The 25,225-nt window shown below is 37.8% G+C and overlaps 1 protein-coding gene and 1 long non-coding RNA gene across 5 annotated transcripts; both read left to right on the forward strand.

Annotated features, from left to right (window-relative positions):
* The first annotated feature begins 454 nt into the window (after nt 1–454).
* Nucleotides 455–23,939, forward strand: LOC144453833 (uncharacterized). 2 transcript variants are annotated; one of them, XR_013482433.1, is made up of 3 exons: nt 455–578; nt 23,204–23,347; nt 23,698–23,939. It is a non-coding gene; the product is annotated as an uncharacterized LOC144453833 (long non-coding RNA). The 2 variants fall into 2 exon arrangements; XR_013482432.1 differs by having other exon boundaries at nt 23,204–23,939.
* On the forward strand, nt 1,043–10,269 carry LOC144451291 (uncharacterized). 3 transcript variants are annotated; one of them, XR_013482289.1, is made up of 5 exons: nt 1,043–1,231; nt 5,981–6,414; nt 7,247–7,390; nt 7,570–7,745; nt 8,393–10,269. XR_013482289.1 is itself a non-coding variant. In XM_078142097.1 (4 exons), the coding sequence occupies exons 2-4, from the start codon at nt 6,023–6,025 to the stop codon at nt 8,457–8,459; spliced, it is 603 nt and encodes a 200-aa protein (XP_077998223.1). In that variant the 5' UTR covers nt 1,043–1,231; nt 5,981–6,022; the 3' UTR covers nt 8,460–10,269. The 3 variants fall into 3 exon arrangements, 2 of the variants coding, with proteins under 2 accessions (XP_077998223.1, XP_077998233.1); XM_078142097.1 differs by lacking the exon at nt 7,570–7,745; XM_078142107.1 differs by lacking the exon at nt 7,570–7,745 and having other exon boundaries at nt 5,981–6,410.
* Nucleotides 23,940–25,225: the final 1,286 nt, after the last annotated feature.

The raw sequence follows: 25,225 nt of genomic DNA on the forward strand, positions 1-25,225 counted from the left end.
CAAGGTCAAAAGGTCAAGGTCTCAAAAGATAGCTTGCATCTGATAATATCGGGTAGAAACTTGGATGGATTGTCTGTGTATTACAGTTTATGAGTTATGCAGTAAATATTGATTTTGAACTACAAACATGGCTGTCATTCAAGAAAAGTGAGATAATGCATGTGTATAGCTCTTTTCTTCAATATTAAACTTGTAAAGATGATTTAAAAGAAATTGGCAATATGTAAGTACCACAATAGTCTGTGATAGGCAGGAATTGAGTTGATTAATATTTTTAACCCCGAATGTGAGGGTCAAGGTTAATGTCACAAAAGATAGCTTGAATCTGATAGTATATCTGATATATCAATCGGACATTTTAAAAGTGTCCATCATTACAAAGTTCATTCTTTACGCTCAATGGACATCGCCCTCTTGCATGCACTAGCTGTCATTCAATGTCGGACCATTGTTATTGTACTTTTACCTGGTTCCGCCATGTTCTTATAAGTTCGTTATTTCTGTAATCATTGTGTCTGTCCCACATCACATGGTAAACATGGAAGGTGGTGGTTTTGAGAGAGTATGCAGCCAAGAAGGTAAGTATTGAAAATATCATGCTGTTCATGCACTATGTAGAGCATCTAGTGCAAGATATGGGGTTGAATTGGTTTTATTTTTTCTCTCCGCTACGTAGCGAAGGGTAGCGAAGGTAGCGAGATTCAAAACTTACTCTTTTACATTCAGACACATTTTAGGAATCTACATTATACATCAGACTGTATTACCGTCATGTTTTTTGCACAAAATAAATGGTGTACATCGTGTTACCCGTGTTTTATTTCTGCACTCCTTTTTTGGCCGTGGAAGTACACCGACCGAGTCACCACTTGCGTTACAAACAGACAACCGTGATCCCACTTGTTCAAATTCTAAACGTACCCTTTTACATTCCAACACATTCAATGATTATACATTGAATATACTGTATTACGGTTACACTAAATGGTGTGCATCGTGTTACAACCGCGCTGTATCTCTGCACTAATTTTCTCCATGGAAGTACACTGCATGAGTAAACAGGCCTTGCGTTGCGTTGCGTACACATGCAGAGTCTGGTTACGTGTACGTTGCGTTGTACATGTTGTATTCATCCTAGAAGTCAGAGGTCAGAGGTCGAGATAAAAGCCAGCTCCATTCTCCAGCTGCATCGTCATTTTGTCCCCGGGTTTTAGCTCTCTACTATATCATCGTAAGTACTTTTTTATATTTCTCTTTTCGTTTACACGTAAGTATGTACGTTATGTTCTACTTACGCTCTCCCAGCCCATCTCTCCACTATTTCTGTACTAAAAATTACAGTTTGTTGCTTGACACATCTTCAACACCAGTCAAATAAAAGCTATGTCTTTGTTGAGACTTGACCTGTCAGTTTTACAACTTATGCATACCATCTTATTATCTGATAACGCTATTTTTATGGGGGCCCGTTCTGGTCACAATTATCATGATTATGTAGAAATAATAAAACTACTGCTGTAATTAATATTATGTATTCCTTGAATTATTTAAATGTGTTTTGATTAATTGTATGCACTGTTATGTTGTCTACAATTGATTTTATGTATTCCTTGAATTATTTTAATGTGTTTTTGATTAATTTTATGTAGTCTTGAATTAATTTTATGTATTCCTGGAATTAATTTTATGTATTCCTGGAATTAATTTTATGTATGTGTCGAATTATTTTTATGTATGTGCCGAATTATTTTTATTTATGTCCCGAATTAATTTTGTGTATGTGCTGAATTAATTTTGTGTATGTCCCGATTTAATTTTATGTATGTGCTGAATTAATTTTGCCCCTACAAATACAATCCTTTGCGCAAGATTTCTTATTCAAAATGGCGGCCCGCAGTGATGCTCAGCGGGTTGTCATTCGAGAAAGAAATCAAGGAGGATTCTACCAATTTTTGCTCAATTTAAAATCAGTTGTTCGAGTTTTTCTGTCTCCCCTGAATTTAGGATCGACAGACGATCTATATGAAGTTAAGTTTCGAATGTTTGATGCCACGGGACTTTGTCTTTGCTTTTGGATGACTTAGCGAGAGAAGGGCCCAATCCAACGGGACTACCTTCCCATATTATACAAATAACATGTAACATCGATACAACTTGGACCTGGACGAAGGCGCCTTTCGTCTTCGCTGAATAGTCGAAACACTCACTTGAAGCATATCAGCAATTTTCTGCCATGGGTAGAAGAGGGAACGCAAGTGTTCCAATTGGTGTTTTGAAATTTCCAAGCGCCTTTGTCCAGGTCCATGTTGTATCACAGGGGACCCAGGAACCGTGTGACAAACAAAACAAAACAAAACAAAACAAAACAAATAAATAAAAAAATAAATAAATAAACTACCAAATAAATGACAAATGAACAAGCAAACGAACGACAAGTATAGGGACAAATAGAATAATTAAATAAACCAGCAAATAAACAGATACTCATAGGGGTATACTAGATATGGTTTTTTCTATACCCATCACTATTTGTATAGAAAAAAAACATATCTAGTATACCTGCCGAGCACCGTGCACCACTCTGAGCTGTGGCCCGCCATTTTGAATAAGATATCTTGCGCAAAGGATTGTAGGGGCAAAATTAATTTGACACATACACAAAAGTAATTCAGCACATACATAAAATCAATTCGGGACATACACAAATTTAATTCGTGACATACACAAAATTAATTCAGGACATACACAAAATTAATTCACGACATGAATAAAAATAATTCGGCACATACATAAAAATAATTCGGGACATACATAAAAGTAATTCGGCACATACATAAAAATAATTCGGGACATAAATAAAATTAATTCAGGGCATACATGAAATTAATTCAAGGAATACATAAAATTAATTAAAGACTACATAAAATTAAGACCGGTACATAAAATTAATGAAAAGACATTTAAGTAATTCAAGGAATGCATAATATTAATTACAGCAGTAGTTTTATTATTTCTACATAAGTGTGACCAGAACGGGCCCCATACTATTTTCGTATTCGTAAGAGCAAATGTATTATTGCCATTGGTTGCAAGTAAATGCGTTAGTGACATCACTGCTGATGGGTATGACGCACAGCGTCACATGTTGAGTGGTCAGTTCAGTTTATTTGTTTCACATTTGTTTGGTTATCAGTTTATAAAATCACATTTTCCTCGCGAAGAATAAAAAAATCAAAATCATGAATTAAAGTGGAACACAGTTCCAGGAAATACAGTCATCGCCTTGTACAGTGAGTTTTATCTGCAGACAGAGTCACTTCTTCACATTACTTCACCAAGAAAATATGTGGTAAAAACTTGTTCGTGTCGAGTTATATCATTGTCACCCAGGAGTTGTGAAATTAACTCCCATTGTCTGACCTGCTCAATCAGCATTGCCACACAATGGAATGGGGGGGGGGGGGGGGGCAACTTATCAAGGAAACAGCTGTTTAGATTGTTTGTCACTCAATTTATGTGAACAACCCAAACCCGAGAAACTCGGAATGTTTAGATTTTGGTGATTACTTGTCAATGACTCGCCTCTAGATCTCCACACTAAAAGATACAGTCAGTCATACCAGCAAAAATTGGGCTCATGCCCATGGAGTCATAACTATTTTTTTGTGAGAATAGAATTTCATAGCGTACATTGATTATGTTTAAAAGAATATTGATGGCTGATTTTTTTTATGGGTAATGATATGGGGAGATGCTGGTGGGTAAGTGTCCTTTACCCTAAATACCAGTACCTGCATAAATTAAAAGACAACAGAAATGTACACATAGTTCATTGTCTTAGTATTGATCTCATATATGCACCAAGATACTTTGTTGCCTTTGCTTAGACAATGGTAAAAAGGTAAACATATACTGTAGGTCAGCATGAGAGGGTGTCATCTGGAACCAGGTAGTGTTCACATTGACTTTTTACTCTAGGACAAGACCAGGCTGTAGCCTAAACCAGCTTCTCACCTTGGACAAAATCTTATGCGTCCCAGGACAATTAACTGTTCACACTTGTTTTGATTTTTTGGACCAGGGCCTGGCCATACACAAAATGTTAAATGTGAACAGCCTAATTAATGTTCCACAATATCCAGGTGACAATACTGGTCCATGGTACAGACTGTTCACTCTCTAGAACTCACGTTGCAAGGCAATCACTTTATTACCAGGGCTTGTCTCTCCTTTTAATTTCCTTGTGTACGAAATTAATTGAAACACTTTGGTGACCTGGCATGGTATTATTGTCCTCAAAATAATTGCAATCGTATGTAGACTAGTGTGTAAGCTATAATGTTAAAAATTACAAAGCCTATGACCAATTGACAGTTTTTCATAACATTGAAATGGATTTTTTTATTAGCCATGGCAATAGTTTATGCATTGATGCTATTTCATTGTATATTAAGTACGTTGAGTTAATTAGGCTGTTGATATTACTAAAAATCCTGGCCGTGGCCTGGTCCCAGGAAACAAATTAATCCAGAATTAACTTTTGGTATGTGTTCACATCAACTATTTTATGTGACAATGGCACTTCATAGTGTACATTAATTATGTTGAAGAGAATATACATGGGTTGACTGGTTATGGGTAATAATATGGCAGGACAGTAGTCGGACTGTATAGTAACTAAGTAACTGATTTCTCTAAGACCCTTGTACCATGCATTTCAAAACCATGATATGGTTCCTTCCTCAGTCACTTGATTGCATTACCAATAATGTTTATGATTCTCTATAGAGAATAGATCCATGATCAGAACAATACCTATGTGGTAATCCTCTTTGTTGCCTTCACTTAGACAATGGCAACAAAGTCAACATGTACTGTAGGTAGCATGCGAGGGCGTCATCTGGGACAAGGTATGCGTTCACATTGGCTTTTTTGCTCTAGGACAAGACCAGGCCAGTGCCAAACCAGGGCTATAGAATACTTAGTAATGTTGTTGGGTAGTACATCCCAACCATTTAGAGTAAGATCAACTTGCAACTGACTTGCAGCACTTGGTATTTACAAAGTAAACTCTTTTGTCTGCCATGTGTCTTGTGAACAGGCTGTGATTTGATACTTTTGTAAGAGATACCACATATACAAATGTAGGCATTGTCATTTTTAGTCCCCGTCAGACAAAGTCCGGATTGGGGAGTTATGAATTGGGTTCCGTCCGTGTGTGCGTGTATCCGCACCCATTTCTCAGACATGGCTGGACCGATTCGTCTCAAACTTGGTACAAGGACAACAAAGTATGACGTACATATGCATGTAAATTAATTTTGTGATACGATCCAATATGTCTGACAGGCGGCCATTTTGTCACAATTTCATTTGTCTGTCTGGAATATGTCCGGAGCCATTTCTCAGACATGGCTTTGCCGATTTGTCTCAAACTTGATACACTATGACATACGTTATACTTCCATGGACATACATACACGTCAATTTGTTTTGTGATACAATCCCATATGGCCGACAGGTGGCCATTTTGTCATTTGTTTGTTTTGCTTTCCAGAGCCATGGCTTGACTGATTTGTCTCAAACTCACTACAAGGACAACACACTACTGCATACATATGCACATCAATTTATTTTGTGATATGATCCAATATGGCCAACTTGCGGACATTTTGTTTGCACCACAACCTATCCGCCAAAAACACCCAAATGAACCTGCGGGACTATATCATTATACAATGTCTTGTTTGCTTATGATATGTGTTCCTTGTTTGCTTTTTTGGCAGACTAGTTGATTAAATTAAATATTTGTAATTATTTATGACATTCCAGTTTAATGTTACTCATCATGGCAGCAGGCTTGTAAATTATGAACAATAAATGTGCAGTAATTTTCTGATGACATGCATAGATTGCCATTTTTCAACTAAGTATACAATAATATAGCATTTTCTTGTTTTTCCTCTTGTTATCCACTCAGGATCTACACTGTCAGGTATGCCTAAGAGGTCAAAACTTCAAGATGGACATTATCAAGGCTGATGGAAGAATACAAAACCTTAAGAAAAGCCATGATGCTTTGGTGAATATCCATATTTCAAAAGATATGAAGTACCTAGAAGAAAATGTGATAATGACATTGTTGTGTGCCAAGTTAACATATGTTGGGGTACAATGTTTATTTTTTTCCATCAATCATGCACTTGTCAACATGCCCAAGAGGTTTAATTACATCGAGGTTATATTTCAAAGAGCGCTCGAAGATCATAGAATTGCAATTGATGAGGAAGATGAGGAGACAAAAGAGGGCACAAGTTTTATCCATCAGATATCAGGAGAAAAGATGCTCTGTCTATTTCTGAAGAGGCATTTGCAGCTGTTGCCCTTCATGAATGGATGGCCTGTCTTGCGTAAGTATTTATATTTTCTTTTCTTACTTTCTTACTTACGTTTGTAGCACATTCATAAAGAAAACACACCAACTTGTGTCTACAGACCTGCTGCAACCTTTGATATTTTTTTTTTTGGGGGGGGGGGGGGGGGTTGGATTATAGATTGGGTTCTGTCTGTGTGTGTGGGTCCGACCGGAGTCATTCATGGACATTCATGGACCAATTATTTTCAATCTTAGTCTATGGATAATAAACGATGTCATACATAAGCACGTTAATTTGTTTAGGGATATTATGCAATTTAGCCGATTAAGAGCCATTTTTGGGTCAAAAAATGTGAATTTTTGGTCAAAAATCTTGATCTCCAAAACTACTGGGCAGATTGACCTGATATTTGGTAGGAATATTCTCAGAATTGTTCTTCTGCAACATTTGGCCCTAGCAACAGTGACCATGCCCATAGCAACAACTAAGTGGTAGTATGTTTTGGTCTAATAACAACATCATTAGGTAGGCAAGTGAGTAAACATTCAAAAAATGTTTGCAAGTACAACCTTTGGGAATTTTTAAATAGGGGATGTTTATTGTGCTTTGATTTTAAAAGGTGTAAATTTAAAATGTTAACAATTAACACAGGTATTAAGTTCAACTCATACAGGAACTTTCACCATGCGCTGATTGTGCCATTACCTTACATTGTTGTGTTACACTTGAAAGCTCTATATCATTCTCTTAAATTGCAAACATAGGTGCCTTACAGAGGAGAGCTATATGAGGAAGTATGCACATTTTTCATTTTTCCTTTCCTCAATATGAGGGTATTTAATATAGTTGTACTGATTCTGTTTTTTCAGAAACCATTCTTGGGTTAGCTTCAGAGGTTTTTCAGAAGCATACAATGATGTTGTGAGACAACTCAAAGGAGACGGCATAATGAAAGACTTCTTACAAAATAAAGCTGAGCCCTCAACATCTGCACAAATACGGTGTTGTTTCTGGTAAGTGAAATTGAACTTGTGTATTAATATATGGCAATTTCAGTTATTGTTCTTTTAACTCTTACGAAATCTTTCTGTGCAGCAGAGAAAACTTCAGGGGACTAACATATCTAGATTGTGTTCCTGCATCCATATTCTTTGTTCCTATACACAAACATTATCTTTTTAATTCCCGCCAGACGAAGTCCAGAATGGGGACTTATGGATTGGGTTCTGTCTATCTATTTATGCATCCATCCGTCAGTACTCAGATATGGATGTACCAATTTCTGAATTAACATGTTACAAGGACAACAAACTATGGCATAGATCAGCATGTAATTTTTTATGGTTGAGGTTTACCTGCCTTTTGCGCGTAAGTAGTCACAGATGAAGAGAAGTGAATGTACTTCATATGTTTGGATGTGAATGACAGTGACATGGCTGATTTCATCACTTTGAAATTTTGAAATGCTTTTAATGAATGATTTCTTTTTTATGATGATAAAGATAACTTTTATCATGGCAGTGACAATGATACCTGTAATACTGCGTAGGAGTGCCATTGCAGTACCTTTAAAATCAAACCAACCAAGAATCAGGTTTCAAATCATGTATGCAATACAGAACAACTTTTTATGACACTCATACAGAAAATTAAGGTTACACAAAAAGAATGCAACAAATGGCTTAATTGTATTGTATGAATACACTAATATTAAACATAAAGTATTACAAAGTTTTTACTTTTATGATGCAATTAAAAGAAATACTCTAATCCAATATACTTATTTTAAATGGAACTTCCATTAATAAAACATGTGACAACTTCAGTTGTATCTGTGCTACAGAAAAATTGAACTGTGTTAAGCTATTACACTGGTTTGAGCTATGACAAAAGTCTCCTTACTATGTTGACGTCAACAATTATTGTTACTGTATGCATCCATTTTCTTGTAGCCCATCAATTCTAAAATCACAAAACTTCTTGTATGTTAAAACGTTATGTTTGTATAATTACAGGTTCACAAATACAGTTACAGAAAAAAGCTGTGTCAGATATGTTTTTCAATGGGGAATTGGCATATGAAATCATAACAGCGAAAGCAGAAGAACAGTATCTTTTCATCCAGTCAAGTGACAGAGAAAAGCATATGGAAAAGATAATATCTACCATTGCACATGGCATGTACAGCCAAGATTGTCATGGCGATTGCCAGGCGGGGGGTATGTTAATTGTAAAGTCTGCTTATCAGATGCACTAATGAACAATGTAGTACAAATTATTTTAGCCGGAGCTGTTTCTTGGAGATGCCTGGACCAATTTTTATTCAAACTTAGTACAGGGGCAACATACTATGGCATACATATGCACGTCAATTTGTTTCTTGATATTATCCAATATGGCCGCCTAGCAGCCATTTTGTTTGTGATTTTTCCGTGTCCAAAGCCATAACTCAGACATGCTTGAACAGGTCCCCCCCCCTACCCCAATTGAGGAGCTCATTAGTGGTTAACTTGTGCATTATGTGTGATTTAGGTGAGGGGTGGGGTGGGAACAATACTTTTTTGGTCTTGTTGGCAGATTTTTTTTAGCACAATTGAACTAGGTTCAGTAGTGCTATAGGCCAGTAGTGTCTGTGTGTGTGTGTATGTACGACTCAAAAACTGCCAGCCCCTACTGTTTTGAAGGGACATATACTTGTGATGTCTAGTTGGGAAATTGTTCAAATGAAAATGTTCGCGTCACAGGTGTGTGGTTTTGGTCAAACGTGATTTTTGGTAAGAAGAAAACTAAAACTCAGAAACTACTCGGCAGTCTGGTCTGAAATTTGGTGGGAATGTTCTCAAGAGGGTGTAAATTAAGACTTGTTCGTGACATTATGATTTCACCAATATACAAATATAGAAACTGGGGCTAAAATCTGTCTTTTTGGTAAAAAAAACTTCTATTACAAACTTGGAAGTTCTTGGACTGGAACTTGGTGAGATGCTACTAGACTTATTTTGCAGATGTTCAAACCTTTTGACTATTAAAATTGGCCCAATCAACCATGGCAACAGCCAAATGGCATTATGTTTTAGTGAAATAACATCACTTTGTAGACAAATGAGTAAACATTTTAAAAATCTATGCAAATACTTCTACCAACCTGACCACACCCATAATAACAGTCAAATGATTTGCAAAGATTACAATAGGGTAGATAGGCAACTTCTTGGTCGTTTAGCAAATTAACATGTATACCTAGCATGGCTCACCATGTGAAATGTTTTGAAAACAGTACAGTTGTACCTCAGTGCCATTGGAGCTATTTTTATTTCTCTTAGCTATCATGTTATGTTTTACATGCTATTAAAATTTGAGTTTCATGTGACACAAATTGCTACCACAATATGTAATTGTAATGTACTCCCACATTAAAGTCTTGGCATATTTATTGATAATGTTATATCCAACCACTTTTAGCTTTCGTAGCGTTTGTATTTAAGGCTGGAAAAGGCTACTTGTCTATTCAAGATTATGCCAGCATTTCTTTTCTGTTTACCTTTTTTATATTATTACTAAACTTTTCTGTGGTTTAATGCACCTAGGTGTAAGCCATGACATTTTTACATTAGGTTTACTGTTTTTATATTTGGTGTCATGTACTTTGTTTCCTTCTGGGAAAAATATATTTTACCTGTGATATGTCATTCACTTCTGAGAGAGGAACAATTGGACTTAACAGGCTGTTATAGTAGTGTTTCATATATATGATTCCTGAGAAACATATCAGTTGTGAAAAGTTAACCATTTCTTCCAAATGATTTGAGGAAGACATTTTCCATTAATATTGAAAAGTAGCTGGCTTATTTATGACTGTAGATCTTATTTCTTGTACTCATCTTGAGATATATAAAACTCCATTGTTTACACATCTGTAATTTTGTATTGATTTTAAATTTTCTAATAAAAATTGCTGTCAAGCTCAAAAAATAACACCATTGTCTGATGTTCTAATTATTTTCAAAACTGCACCCTTTCCTCACCCCTTGACAATATCCATGAATACACATACAATGTACAGTGAAGTGAGACCCTGCATTGCACAAATGCATTATTGTGTACAAATGTTTCCAATTTGTAAAGTATGTGTTATAGGGATGGTAAAGTGTCTGTCTCTGTGCTATCAACTTAATAAAAAAAACTATGCCAATTGCTTTGATGTTTGGCTGTAGATGAACTTTGTTAAAGGTCAATTATGTGGGCTAGCATGGCAACCACAGACGAATAAGGGAAAGGGATATATGTGGATTAATAGGTGTCACATAACGTTTTTCTGTTATGGGTTCATTATATATACCATTCATTACTTGTAGGTGACGGCTAAAAAGTGTAGTGTTAAATTAACTATTAATACATCATTAATAATATGTATAATATTAATTACATATATGTACCTGGGCTGAAAAGTGCCCCTATTGACAAGTCCCACAAACGGTTTACAACACACACACACACACACACATATATATTTTTTTTCATAGGGTTTTTACCAAAGTGGAATATGTACGACAGTTCCATTTAATTCACAGGTATCAAACATTTTTTTATAAACTTGACGCATAATTAAATAATCACCAGCTTTTCTATTACTCATCAAAAGCAAGGGTAAAATGAAGCTCATCGAGTGTCCGTGGTGTATACTTTGTGGAATAATGTATTCTAGGTCGTGTTGCATACGTTGTATGTATGTATGTATGTATGTATGTATGTATGTATGTATGTATGTATGTGTGTGTGTTGTTGTTGTTGTTGTTGTTGTTGTTGTTGTTGTTTTATTGTACACTTGCATGTACTGTCTGTTGTTGGTTGGCTAATATTTCTTGTATCGTGCTGTAGCTATGGAACTATGATGTTTCTAAAGGCGTTGGAGAAAGCAGGTAGGTATGGGGGGGGGGGGGTAGCTCCAGACTTTAAGTATTTTCTGTATGTGCGTCACTTCTACGGTGTACGCTATTAGTTAAAATAATACTTTCGGTTGGTAAATATTAGCTAAATGTTTATATTGCGAGACGCTGGTGAATCTAAAGTTTGGCATTATTTGCATGTGATCCATATACAATAGGTTTCGAAACCATGGTGTGGTTCCTTCCTAAATCATTTAACAATATTTACCATAATGTTAATTCATGATAATAATAATATTAATAATTATAATAATAATAATAAGTTTTCGATGTTGTTTATGTTTCTGACGTGTGCGTGTAGTAACAATACCGAAATTTCAATGTTTAAACCCGATGTCTTGTGTTGATTCTGACTATTCATGTTGTTCGTGTTTTTGTAACTAGTGTGTCACAAAGATTTGTGTTTCGTTTTTAGGCTATTGGTGATTTTTCAGGGAACAACTATTCGATTCTTTTACATGATTTCACATATTTTGGTTGCCAATTTTAGGTCTTTTGTGTTGATGAATGGGTTGTATGTTGTTATGAACAAATCTTTTGTTTTCACACATGCTTTTCAGTGCAGGATTTTTTTGAAGATAAATATTTCTGGCTTTGTGATTGACTTCGTACATAACTTGCGTGATTTTGTTCTAAAACAGTTCATATCCACATCGTTGTAGATTGTTTGCGAAATCTTTTAATTTGTTGACAAAATCCCCTGTGTTGATACAGTTACGGACGTCGCCATCTAAGGCTTTCACCTTTAGAGAACTCTTTAAACGTATCTATCGGGTGAAGATCGATACTCTTTATGGAAGACCTGAAATATGTCAGTTAATTTTGTATTGGTTTGTGTCAAGTATCCTTCCTTTGTTGTATCTCCGATCTTTGTAAACTTGTCGATCCAAGTACGTTGTTTCCTGTTAGGGGTAGACCATTTGATATCCGGGGGGGGGGGGGATTGGTGGAGAGTTATTATATTTTTTCCCACCTGCTTGCCTGTGAATTATCTTTTTCTCCTTCGCCTATGCTGGCAATTTTTTTTTTCTTTCCTTCTTTGAGATATCCGGATTTTTTACACCTATGTTGAACACCAACTTTTGTTGCCACAATTTTCTGTTTGGTTTTCGCACAGGGTGATAAGGAGAGTAAAAAGATGCTGTTCTATCACACACAGATTATATTTAGTAAACTACATATTTCAATACATGTTTGATTTTCAATTAAATAAACATCGTTGACAGTTTTTATATATGCCGTGGTATGATGACACACTGAAAATGCAAATCGGAAACTTGATTTGTGAACTTAAACATCATTTGTGAACTTAAACTAGTGTGGTAGCTACGTAATACATGTATATGTATAATTTTATGTATAGTTATGTTTGAACCTTACATGAAGTAATATTTAAAAAAATTATGAAAGAAATAGTGACAAGAACAAATATATATATGTACCACAGGCCAACGAAACTGACTGGTCCCTGACATGTGTTTGAAAATGTTAGTCATGATCTGACAAGTGTCCTATTTGGAGAGGTACTAGCAGGTTGAACTGTACACTCGAACTTGTGCATCATTTCCCTGCCAAGACATTTTTTTCCATCACCCACTCAGATCCGGATTTTTTTCAAGAAACTCCATTTGGCATCTGTTTTTCCCCCCGAAATCTTCCAAGTCCTCCTCAGGATATCAAATGGTCCACCCCTTACGAACTTTAAAACGAAAACTTAAAAGTTCAGTGTAAATCGTTATTAATTTTGACCCACACTTTAAAGTTATCTTTTGTTTCGTCCAATAGCATAACAATATCATCTCTGAAAAGGTCCAAGAATATAATATTCTTATTGTGTGGTTCGAGTATTCTTTGCTCAAATTCATCGAATGTAATGTCAGCTATACCATGATGCCACTGAACCCATACTACAACCATAGATATATACTTCTAGAATTCTCCATTGAATTCAAATGTATTTTTGTAGGACTAGTTTTAATATCTTTACCACATATGTTGGTGGAGGCTTTTTGATTCTGTGTTGGTGTACTTTCGGTCGCCGGGTAAAACAATATTCCGCTACCCTCCGCTACCTTGAAACGCATGTTTCAAGTCCTCCATAATAGTTCCAGTTCCAAAGAGAAGGAAAATATCATGTTTGAACGATTATCATGACCTGTAGCTCTAACTTCCGTAATCATGAAGGTCTAAGATACCTTAAATCTGCTACCGAGCCATTTCTTGACCCATTCCAGTTTGCATATCGAGCGAACAGGTCAGTTGATGACGCTGTTGCTCTTGGTTTACACTTTGTTCTACAACATCTAGAATCACCTGGTACATATGCACGTATTCTTTTCATAGATTATAGTTCAGCATTTAATACGATCGTTCCAAAGCAATTGTTTGAGAAGCTCAAATCATTCGATTTTAATACGTCCCTGTGTTTTTGGCTTTTGGACTTTTTGTTGAATAGGCCACAGACCATTAGGCTTGGGGATAAAACATCATATTCCATCACTCTTAGTACTGGCGCACCTCAAGGTTGTGTCCTATCACCGTTGTTATATTCCTTGTTTACCAACGATTGTGTCTCCCATAATGAGTCTGTAAAACTCGTAAAATTTGCAGATGACACTACAGTTATTGGGCTGATTAAAAATGGCAACGAAGTCATCTACCGTTCCGTGGCCTGGCTAGTTGACTGGTGCTCAAATAATAACCTTGAGCTGAATATTAAGAAAACAAAGGAAATGCTCATCGACTTTCGCAGAAAACCAGGTTTAATTGCCCCACTTAAAATCAATGATCAACATGTTGACCAGGTGGAATCGTTTACCTTCTTAGGTTCAACAATACAAATACATTGAGATGGGATACCCACATACACGCAATTTTGGTAAAGGCACAACAACGTTTGTTTTTCCTGAGGCAACTTAAGAAATTTGGGTTAAGTCAACATATTCTCATTCGTTTTTACAGAGCAATCATTGAGAGTATTATTACATTTTCTATTACTGTCTGGTACGGTAATGCGACACAGAAGGATAGAATTAGTCTTGAAAGAATAGCTAAGACCGCTTCAAGAATAATCGGGTGCGAGGTTCCATCGGTTGATTCTGTTTATGCTGGTCGCCTTGTACGGAGATCCGACACGATTATAAAGGATACAACACACCCGGCGCATCACTTTTACGAACTCCTTCCCTCAGGGAAACGTTTTTTTTTACACAGTTTCTTTCCAAAAGCAGTTCAAAACTGTCGCATTTGAATGTAGCGTTTTAAGATTGTATTTTTGTGTCATAATACTGCATTTTTATCAGTCGTTTGTGATTTTATGGTGCTTTTGTGGTGTCTTTTTCTGTATTTGAGTGTTTTTTTGAGCAACGCCAAGGCACATTCCTCTCGATTCTATCGATTGGCAATAAAGAATATTATTATTATATTATTATTATTACCTTCCGCTACCTACGCTACCACATTTCAGTGCTTTTGCTGAAAAAAAATCGCTACCTTCGCTACCAAATCTCAGTGCTTTTGCCGGAAAAAAAATCGCTACCCTCCGCTACCTTCGCTACCACATTTCAATACTTTTGCTGGAAAAAAAATCCGCTACCCTCCGCTACCTACCGCTACCTTCGCTACCACATTTCAATCCTTTTGCTGGAAAAAAATCCGCTACCTACCGCTACCTTCGCTACCACATTTCAATCCTTTTGCTGGAAAAAAAATCCGCTACCCTCCGCTACCTACCGCTACCTTCGCTACCACATTTCAATCCTTTTGCTGGAAAAAAATCCGCTACCCTCCGCTACCTACCGCTACCTTCGCTACCAAATCTCAGCGCTTTTGCTGAAGAAAAAAAATCCGCTACCCTCCGCTACCTACCGCTACCTTCGCTACCAAATCTGAGCGCTTTTGCTGAAAAAAAAAATCCGCTACCCTCCGCTACCACATTTCAATCCTTTTGCTGGAAAAAAAATCCGCTACCTACCGCTACCTTCGCTACCACATTTCAATCCTTTTGCTGGAAAAAAATCCGCTACCCTCCGCTACCTACCGCTACCTTCGCTACCAAATCTCAGCACTTTTGCTGAAAAAAAAATTCACTACCCTCCGCTACCTACCGCTACCTTCGCTACCACATTTCAATCCTTTTGCTGGAAAAAAATCCGCTACCCTCCGCTACCAAATCTCAGCGCTTTTGCTGAAAAAAAAAATTCGCTACCCTCCGCTACCTACCGCTACCTACCGCTACCTTCGCTACCACATTTCAGTGCTTTTGCTGGAAAAAAAATCGCTACCCTCCGCTACCTACCGCTACCAAATCTCAGCGCTTTTGCTGGAAAAAAAATCCGCTACCCTCCGCTACCTTCGCTACCACATTTCAATACTTTTGCTGGAAAAAAAATCCGCTACCCTCCGCTACCAAATCTCAACGCTTTTGCTGGAAAAAAATCCGCTACCCTCCGCTACCTACCGCTACCACATTTCAATCCTTTTGCTGGAAAAAAATCCGCTACCTACCGCTACCTTCGCTACCAAATCTCAGCGCTTTTGCTGAAAAAAAAAATCCGCTACCCTCCGCTACCTTCGCTACCAAATCTCAGCGCTTTTGCTGAAAAAAAAATCCGCTACCCTCCGCTACCTACCGCTACCTTCGCTACCAAATCTCAGCGCTTTTGCTGAAAAAAAAAATCCGCTACCCTCCGCTACCTTCCCTACCACATTTCAATCCTTTTGCTTGAAAAAAAATCCGCTACCCTCCGCTACCACATTTCAATCCTTTTGCTGGAAAAAAATCCGCTACCCTCCGCTACCTACCGCTACCTTCGCTACCAAATCTCAGCACTTTTGCTGAAAAAAAAAATTCGCTACCCTCCGCTACCTACTGCTACCTTCGCTACCACATTTCAATCCTTTTGCTGGAAAAAAATCCGCTACCCTCCGCTACCTTCGCTACCAAATCTCAGCGCTTTTGCTGGGGAAAAAAATCCGCTACCTACCGCTACCTTCGCTACCACATTTCAATAATTTTGCTGGAAAAAAAATCCGCTACCCTCCGCTACCTTCGCTACCACATTTCAATCCTTTTGCTGGAAAAAAATCCGCTACCCTCCGCTACCTACCGCTACCTTCGCTACCACATTTCAATCCTTTTGCTGGAAAAAAAATCCGCTACCCTCCGCTACCTACGCTACCACATTTCAATCCTTTTGCTGGAAAAAAATCCGCTACCCTCCGCTACCTTCTCTATCAAATCTCAGCGCTTTTGCTGAAAAAAAAAATCCGCTACCCTCCGCTACCTACCGCTACCTTCGCTACCAAATCTGAGCGCTTTTGCTGAAATAAAAAATCCGCTACCCTCCGCTACCTACCGCTACCTTCGCTACCACATTTCAATCCTTTTGCTGAAAAAAAATCCGCTACCCTCCGCTACCACATTTCAATCCTTTTGCTGGAAAAAATCCGCTACCCTCCGCTACCTTCGCTACCAAATCTCAGCGCTTTTGCTGAAAAAAAAAATCCGCTACCCTCCGCTACCTACCGCTACCTTTGCTACCAAATCTCAGCGCTTTTGCTGAAAAAAAAAATCCGCTACCTACCGCTACCTTCGCTACCACATTTCAATCCTTTTGCTGGAAAAAAATCCGCTACCCTCCGCTACCTACCGCTACCTTCGCTACCACATTTCAATCCTTTTGCTGGAAAAAAATCCGCTACCCTCCGCTACCTACCGCTACCTTCGCTACCAAATCTCAGCACTTTTGCTGAAAAAAAAATTCGCTACCCTCCGCTACCTACCGCTACCTTCGCTACCACATTTCAATCCTTTTGCTGGAAAAAAATCCGCTACCCTCCGCTACCTACCGCTACCTTCGCTACCAAATCTCAGCGCTTTTGCTGAAATAAAAAATCCGCTACCCTCCGCTACCTACCGCTACCTTCGCTACCACATTTCAATGCTTTTGCTGGAAAAAAAATCGCTACCCTCCGCTACCTGCGCTACCAAATCTCAACGATTTTGCTGGAAAAAAAATCCGCTACCCTCCGCTACCTACCGATACCTTCGCTACCAAATCTCAGCGCTTTTGCTGGGGAAAAAAATCCGCTACCTACCGCTACCTTCGCTACCACATTTCAATAATTTTGCTGGAAAAAAAATCCGCTACCTTCGCTACCAAATCTCAGCGCTTTTGGTGGAAAAAAAATCCGCTACCCTCCGCTACCTACCGCTACCTTCGCTACCACATTTCTATATTTTTGCTGGAAAAAAAATCCGCTACCCTCCGCTACCTACCGCTACCCTCGCTACCACATTTCAATATTTTTGCTGGAAAAAAAAATTCGCTACCTACCGCTACCTTCGCTACCACATTTCAATATTTTTGCTGGGAAAAAAAATCGCTACCTTTACCTTACGCTACATCCACCATGCTAGTTGACTAGATTTTGAGAGAATATATTGCTTTTAACAGGTCACTTCATTAATAATGAAAAAATCACTTACTATCTGTTCAAGGTGCCATATGAATAACAATTATTGAAGTACACGAAACAAATTCTATTAAAGAATACCCCATGTGTGCAAAAGTAGTTCCTACGACATCTATGGCGCATTAATATCCCAGGCAATGTAATTTGACAATCATTTCACTTTGCTACCTTCGCTACCATCCGCTACGTAGCGAAAGCGAAAAATAAAAACAATTGAACCCCCGATTGAGCACTATATAATGTAGAGTCATGGTGGCCAAATATAACTATTGACAGGTTTGGAGTCTGTAAATTCCAGATTCGAATCGAGCTGCTGCCGTTTGTTTCTGAATGGCTCGTCTTAGCCTTGGGCACGATTTGAACCACGACTCTGCCTCAGTCAACGAAAGCGTATAATTGGCCAATGGAACCTGGTTGGATAGGGTTGCATTGTGAATGCCTTATTAATCTTATGCTTAGGGAGTTGAGAAATTGAAGTTAAAGGATCGTTGTGCCGCTATGAGGATGGTGTGCCAGGGGTAAATGTTAGCATCTGGAGCTTTCGAGAGAACGAGCGTATTATACATATTATTACTCAGTATTAGTATTATTATTTTCAATGAAAATATGGAAAGTATTTAACTATTGATCAAGTTATCAAGTCTTTCTTTATTCCAATAAAACGGAACGTACCCCCGTTTATCCCCGGAGGAGGGTTACAGAAATACATAAGAACAAATAAGGTAGGTCATGTGAGCCAAAACCACAAAACAGCTGAGGAATAATTATATATAATGACTACAATGCAAAACAAAAAGCAAATCAAATACTGTCCTTGAGGCCAAATAAAGACAGTTGTTTGGTTCCGGCTACCCGACCCCACCTAGTTTTTCACGCCGACCCTAAACTTTTTTTTTTACGTATTCGAGAAAAATAATAATTGTGAAATCTCGCAAGAAATAGTTGATGCGGAAACTGACATCAACTTAAAAAGACAATATATAACTATTCTTCCAATCTGTAATGGCTGTATATCTGATAGGAAGAAATAAACAACACAGAGACCGTTTGGAAAACAATGGAAAATCTGAACTAGACACTCACACATGAAAAAAATAAATAAAAATCTATCCACCCCACCAATTTTAAAATTGAATATAATCGGAACCACACAATGTTTTACGCCTCATCCTGAAACAATCTATTATGAATTTTGCAAGCGTCACTACAATAGTTTTAGCTATACTTGATATAATTACGATGAACTTACTCTCGTCATCCTTATCCATAAAATCCGGCCGGGTAAATAGTGGATACCATTTACCATGTCCTCGTTGACTGTACCTAGATGGACGAGATAGAGGAATTTGAATCTAAGATGGATTGGGTAATGTAATACTAGTATAATGGTTGCTCCACATCCCTACCTGAAGTGAAACAATACGAATATAATTGTATACCATGTAGATTTTCAGTCAAGACTGGATTGGTGGGGCGAGGGGGGGGGGAGTCAGAGTAGAGTCTTCTCCAGATTGACACTTCAAGCTCGACAAGGCGGTTAACGTCATGGACGATAGTACGTGTTACGACGCTGAATTTAGGCTACGGCGATATTTTCAGTGGTAAGCTCAAACTCGCTCAGTCTGCCGTCTAAGAGGTACCAGTTCTCAGGACACGTATTCTGTAAAAGACTCACAAAGGACTCAAATATTACTTTTGGGTTGAATGACTTATACGATTTGCAGCAATAGGAGCGATTCAAACGAACTCCTCAATTTAGTTGCAACCAAACATCAAAGTTCTTTCGAGTGTTTTCTATCTCTGCCAGGCTCTGTTCACGGAGCACATTCAAAACCCGTGTTACACCATCAAGGCCTCTTCGCCAACTAACTATGTTTTAGAGAAAATTCCATCTACTCTAGCTTCAACCGTATACGTCACCAATATTTTATTGTTCATTCCGTAATACAAATATGGTTAACAAACAAGTTGTTTACAACAAAAGACACTCTCTTATCCTTATTTAGTAAGTATTTACCAAAACAATTAATTCAGTTCAGAAATAGACAGTTACAAATGAACTTTCTAAAATATTCTTAGTTAAACAGCTGTTGAAATCAATTGGGGGAACAATTTATCACTTGTCGTGACATGTGGCCTCCACTTTATATTAAGATAGAATAACATTACTTGACCCACAGCTCTGTCTCATTAATCAATGTGACCTTACATGTGTCTTCTTGTCATAGCAAGATAATGTTTACTTGACACAATTATTTACGATGTGTGCCTCGTAACAATAGTATGAATAGCCGTAGTTTGTATGACCAGCAGAGAAATAATGAATGTTGGAGGTCGTAATGACATTGTCGAGCATTATATAGGCAAGTGTCTGACCAAGACAAATGAAGGAACGTTACAACAGCGAGCCAAGGTGGTATTCATTGGAAAACAGTCATTAGGTAATTTGTACAATGAAGGGACAAATAACCCATGTTTGTATGATGCCATTGAAAGTACGACTTGACTTTGCAAATGAACCATTCACTCAACTCTGCAACACGAACAACGTTAATGCGGCAGTCGGTATGATGAATATGTTTGGGCTGGAGCTTAGGCACTCAAGCTTGGCCTGTCTCATAAAATGTTAACCTCCCCTGATTCAAATTACATACATACATACATACATACATACATACATACATACATACATACATACATACATACATACATACATACATACATACATGTACGTACATACATACATACATACATACATACATACATACATACATACATACATACATACATACATACATACATACATACATAGAAATGCATATGGCAATTGTGAGACAGTCCGAATAAATTATAGATGTAAAATCCGACGTTTCGAATAAAATTCTTTATATATCAAGGTATTTATAGGCAAGCTTTAGACATATTAGGTAAACACCTGAATATATCTGAATGTTATGGAACAGAACGACAACCGCGTGTGATTAACGGTTATAGGTGTGAAAAGTTCTAATATTCGCACACACCAAATTGAACCCAATAGAACACGCCTGGAATTTTAAAAAAAAACGTGATTAGACAGGGAATGACGTGGATAATCTATTAATTCCAAGAGGTTCCAGCGTTCCGAAACGGAAAACGATTTCCTTTTCCTTTAACCTCAATACTTTCTCATCACCAGAAACATTACAAATTCCTGAAATAGACATATCTGATACACTGTGATCGTTGGTAATAAAATGCATAGATACAGGATAGTTACGATTGTTTTGCTTTTGTCTGGTCAGACGGAGATGTTTCATGAAACGATCACCAAGACGACGTACAGTCGAACCTATATAAAAAACACATTTCTGGCATGTAATGTAATACACCACGTTAGTACTAATACAAGTAAATTTACTCGTAACAGCCGCACTTGTTCTTAGGGCCAAAAGCATGAGTAATATTAGTAATGAAACGACATGTACCACATCGAGTACGGTCGCATGGAAATGAACCAGCATTAACTTCCAAGCCATGTTGTCCTGTATGGACCACCAAATCTCTAAGACTGGTATCACGACGCCAAGTTGTTAAAGGTGCTTCAGGAAATAATGAATTGGTTACCCTATTAGAACGTAAGATATTAAAATGCTTATATATTATGTTCTTAACTCTATTGGACAAGTGATGGTATGTAAGAGCCAACATGGGGCGATCATTGTTACACTTCTGATCATGTGATTTGATACAAGCTTCCCCAGACAAAGATCACACCTTGAGTAAAGCCGCATTGGTAACCGACAATGGATAACCACGTTGATGGAAGTATGTGCAAAATTCAGCAGACCTTTCTCTGAAATCCAAATCACTACTTCAAAAACGACGTAAACGAATGAATTGTGAATAGAGAATGGAATCTTTACACTTATTAGGATGTGATGAACCATACTGCAAATATGAATGTGAATCAGTAGGTTTAGTATAAATAGATGTAGCTATATCATCACCATTAATCCTAAGGGAGATGTCAAGGAAATTGATAGTTCAGAAATATTATAAGTATACTGAGTAGCAGGATTAAATTACATATGTAATCAATAAATTGCGTAAGTTCCTCATGTTTGAGTGAAGCTGCACCAAAGCCATCATCAATAAATCGCTTTATATATAGATCAGGTAAGATCCCTTGATACGAACTGAAAATAAGGTGTTCCTGATAAGACATAAATAAACAAGCATAACTAGGACCAAGACAACCTCCCATAGCAACGCCGCGTTTCTGCAAAAAATACATGTTATTAAAGGTAAAATAATAACACGTAAGAACAAGTTCCGCCAATCACAGAAGTACTTGGGTAGGAGGGTTTAGTATAGGTCTTAAAGTAAGGGAGTGTTTGAGTGCAACTAACGAACCTTCATTATGTGGTATGGAAGTATACAAGGACTACTTAAACGTCAATTGAAAAAAAATGTATCGTGGCTTACCGTATTGTACATACATACATACATACATACATACATACATACATACATACATACATACATACATACATACATACGTCTCTCTGTCTTGTGTCTCACCCTGTCTGTCTGTCTGTCTGTCTGTCTGTCTGTCTGTCTGTCTGTCTGTCTGTCTGTCTGTCTGTCTGAATGTCTGTCTGTCTGTCTGTCTGTCTGTCTGTCTCTCTCTCTCTCTCTCTCTCTCTGAGTAATCGCTCATTTTTAGTAATTTCAACATGGTCTGGATGGAGTAAGTCAATCTAGGTCTGTCACATGAAATGTTAAACTCTTCAACTTAGAGATATAGAAGGATAGATACACTTCTATCAAACTATCTCAGTCTGTCTCCCCCCCCCCATCGTTGTCTGTGTCTCACCATGTTTGTTTGCCAGTCTGGCCGTTCTCCCCCCCCCCCTCTCTCACCGCGTTTCTGCACAAAATATATGTTATTAAAGGTAAAATAATAACACGTAAGAACAAGTTCAGCCAATCACAGAAGTACTTGGGTAGGAGGGTTTAGTTTAGGTCTTATATTAAGGTAGTGTTTGAGTGCAACTAAACCTTCATTATGTGGTATGGAAGTATACAAGGACTACTTAAACGTCCATAGAAAAAAAAGGTATCGTGGCTTACCTTATTGTGCATACATACATACATATATACATACATACATACATACATACGTCTCGGTCTTGTGTCTCACCCTGTCTGTCTGTCTGTCTGTCTGTTTGTATCTCTCTCTCTCTCTCTCAATCTCTCTCTCTCTCTCTCTCTCTCTGAGTAATCGCTCAGTTTTAGTAATTTCACCAACCATTTAAAGTAATTTCTCGTAGTCAATTGTTGTTGTTTTGGCGTAATTTCTCGTAGACAAATCGTAACCTATAACTGAAGTTATATTTTTTTCATTTTCTACATTTACAGTTGTACGGAAGAGAAACGGATTTCTACTTCATTCATCAAAAAACCCGGTGTTCCAAAAACTGACTGGACTACTCAAAAGCAAGTCGGGTTTTCCATGGTCCAATTCTTTTCTTTTAGTACTTTGTGGATAAATGATTAATCTTGGTAAATGGTGATTTCATTATTGTCTATCTTTGTTCCACAATCGTTGTACATTTCAGTTTATTACTGCAGTATTTGTAGAGGGCTATCAGTGTACGAACATCTAACATTTCATGTCGGGACACAAACTGAATTTGAACCGGTTTAACTGAATCGAATCAAATTGATTCGATTCGAAATCGATTCATATGGGGACAGGGCTATTGACTAACAGTAATGTTACATTTGTATTTACCGTTGTGTCACCCGACGGCAGTTACCATTGTCAGTGACTTTAAAAACTGTCAGTAAAAGTACACGACCGTCGGAAGTGGTCACGAATATGGCGACTTTTTACGGAATGCATCCCACAGTTCAACAGATCGACGTACATATTACGGAAGCACCCACCTGGCAATGTCATCACCCACACGTACTCGCACTCTTCTGATGTATTAGTGTGTTCAGCACACATGAGAGTTGAACCATTTGATATCCTGGGGGAGATGCCAAATGGAGTTGCTCGAAAAAAAAACGGATATAAGTGGGTGATGGAAAAAAGACGTACCATTGCTGCTAGAAAAAACATTCTTGGCAGGGATATGATGTACAAGTTCGAGTGTACTGTTCAACCTGCAGTACATCTCAAACCAGGACATTTGTCAAATCATGACAAACATTTTTCTTTGGCCTGTGGTACCTATATATATTTGTTCTTTTCTCTGTTTCTTTCAGAAATCTTTTAATATTACTTCATGTAAGAGTTCAAACATAACTATACATAAGATTATAGATGTACATGTACTACCTAGCTACCACACCAGTTACAGAACATGCCAGGTAAATGTTTGGCTGTTTCCCAATCAGTGCTTCACATATCTTACACTTAGGGGCAAAAGTGAACTTGAAGGTTTCGTAACGGTAATCTTCATAGATAGTTTATAAAAGAACTTAATCAAAATTTTTCTAGTCTCTTCAGTATGAACTTGTCAGAAGGGACGAATATAATTTCAATTTTGTACACTACATGTATCAACACTACAAATCATCCAGATCCAAGTTCTATTATACACTAGGTATGACCTCCTATGTTCTCTAACATACAAGCAAATGATTGCCGGTGAATCAGCGCAAGCACAACGTCGACAGTATCAAGATTCTGCAGCCAGAATCCATGCAATAGTGCAAGATTTTGAAAATCGTCATGTGCTAGATTTTCTTCGGGGAATAGCCCACAATTTACAGTTTTAAACACTGGCTGATCATGATAAACCGAGCCGAGTCACCATTTACTATCACCAAAGTTTTACGTCTCAATATTTTTTCTACTTTTGACTCGCTTTCTATCTTGTTACCTGTATATTTTGTATTGAACTGATAATAAATAAATCTTTTCCAGTAAAAAAATGACTTCGGGTTTGTGTTTAGTGAGTACCGACGCAAATTGCGTCGGTAAGTTGCCGACGGTGACTTTTTAATGAATGACAAACCCGTACATCTGTAATACTAGTTTTTTTTTCGTTCGGGGGCAGTTGTCCTTCGGGGGCAGTTGTCCTTCGGGGGCAGTTGTCAGGGGGCAATTATCCGGGGGGGGGGCAGTTGTCCTTTGGGGGCAATTGTCCAGGGGGCAGTTGTCCTTCGGGGGCAATTGTCCGGGGGCAATTGTCAGGGGGGCAATTGTCTGGGGTGCAGTTGTCCTGTTACCAAGTGGATTATACTAGACATGCAATATTAATGCCCCTGTACCGATGTTAAGGGCTCACTTTTATGTGACATGAGAAACACATTTAAAAACCCATATTTACTTTAGCTTTTCGAAGCTTGGATATATTACCTCAGAGGCTATGAATAACCTAAAAATTCCCTAAATAGAAACAAAAAACTGCAGATCTGCCAGGGGAA

This window comes from Glandiceps talaboti, chromosome 2 (assembly GCF_964340395.1).
Source record: "Glandiceps talaboti chromosome 2, keGlaTala1.1, whole genome shotgun sequence".
NCBI lineage: Eukaryota > Metazoa > Hemichordata > Enteropneusta > Spengelidae > Glandiceps > Glandiceps talaboti.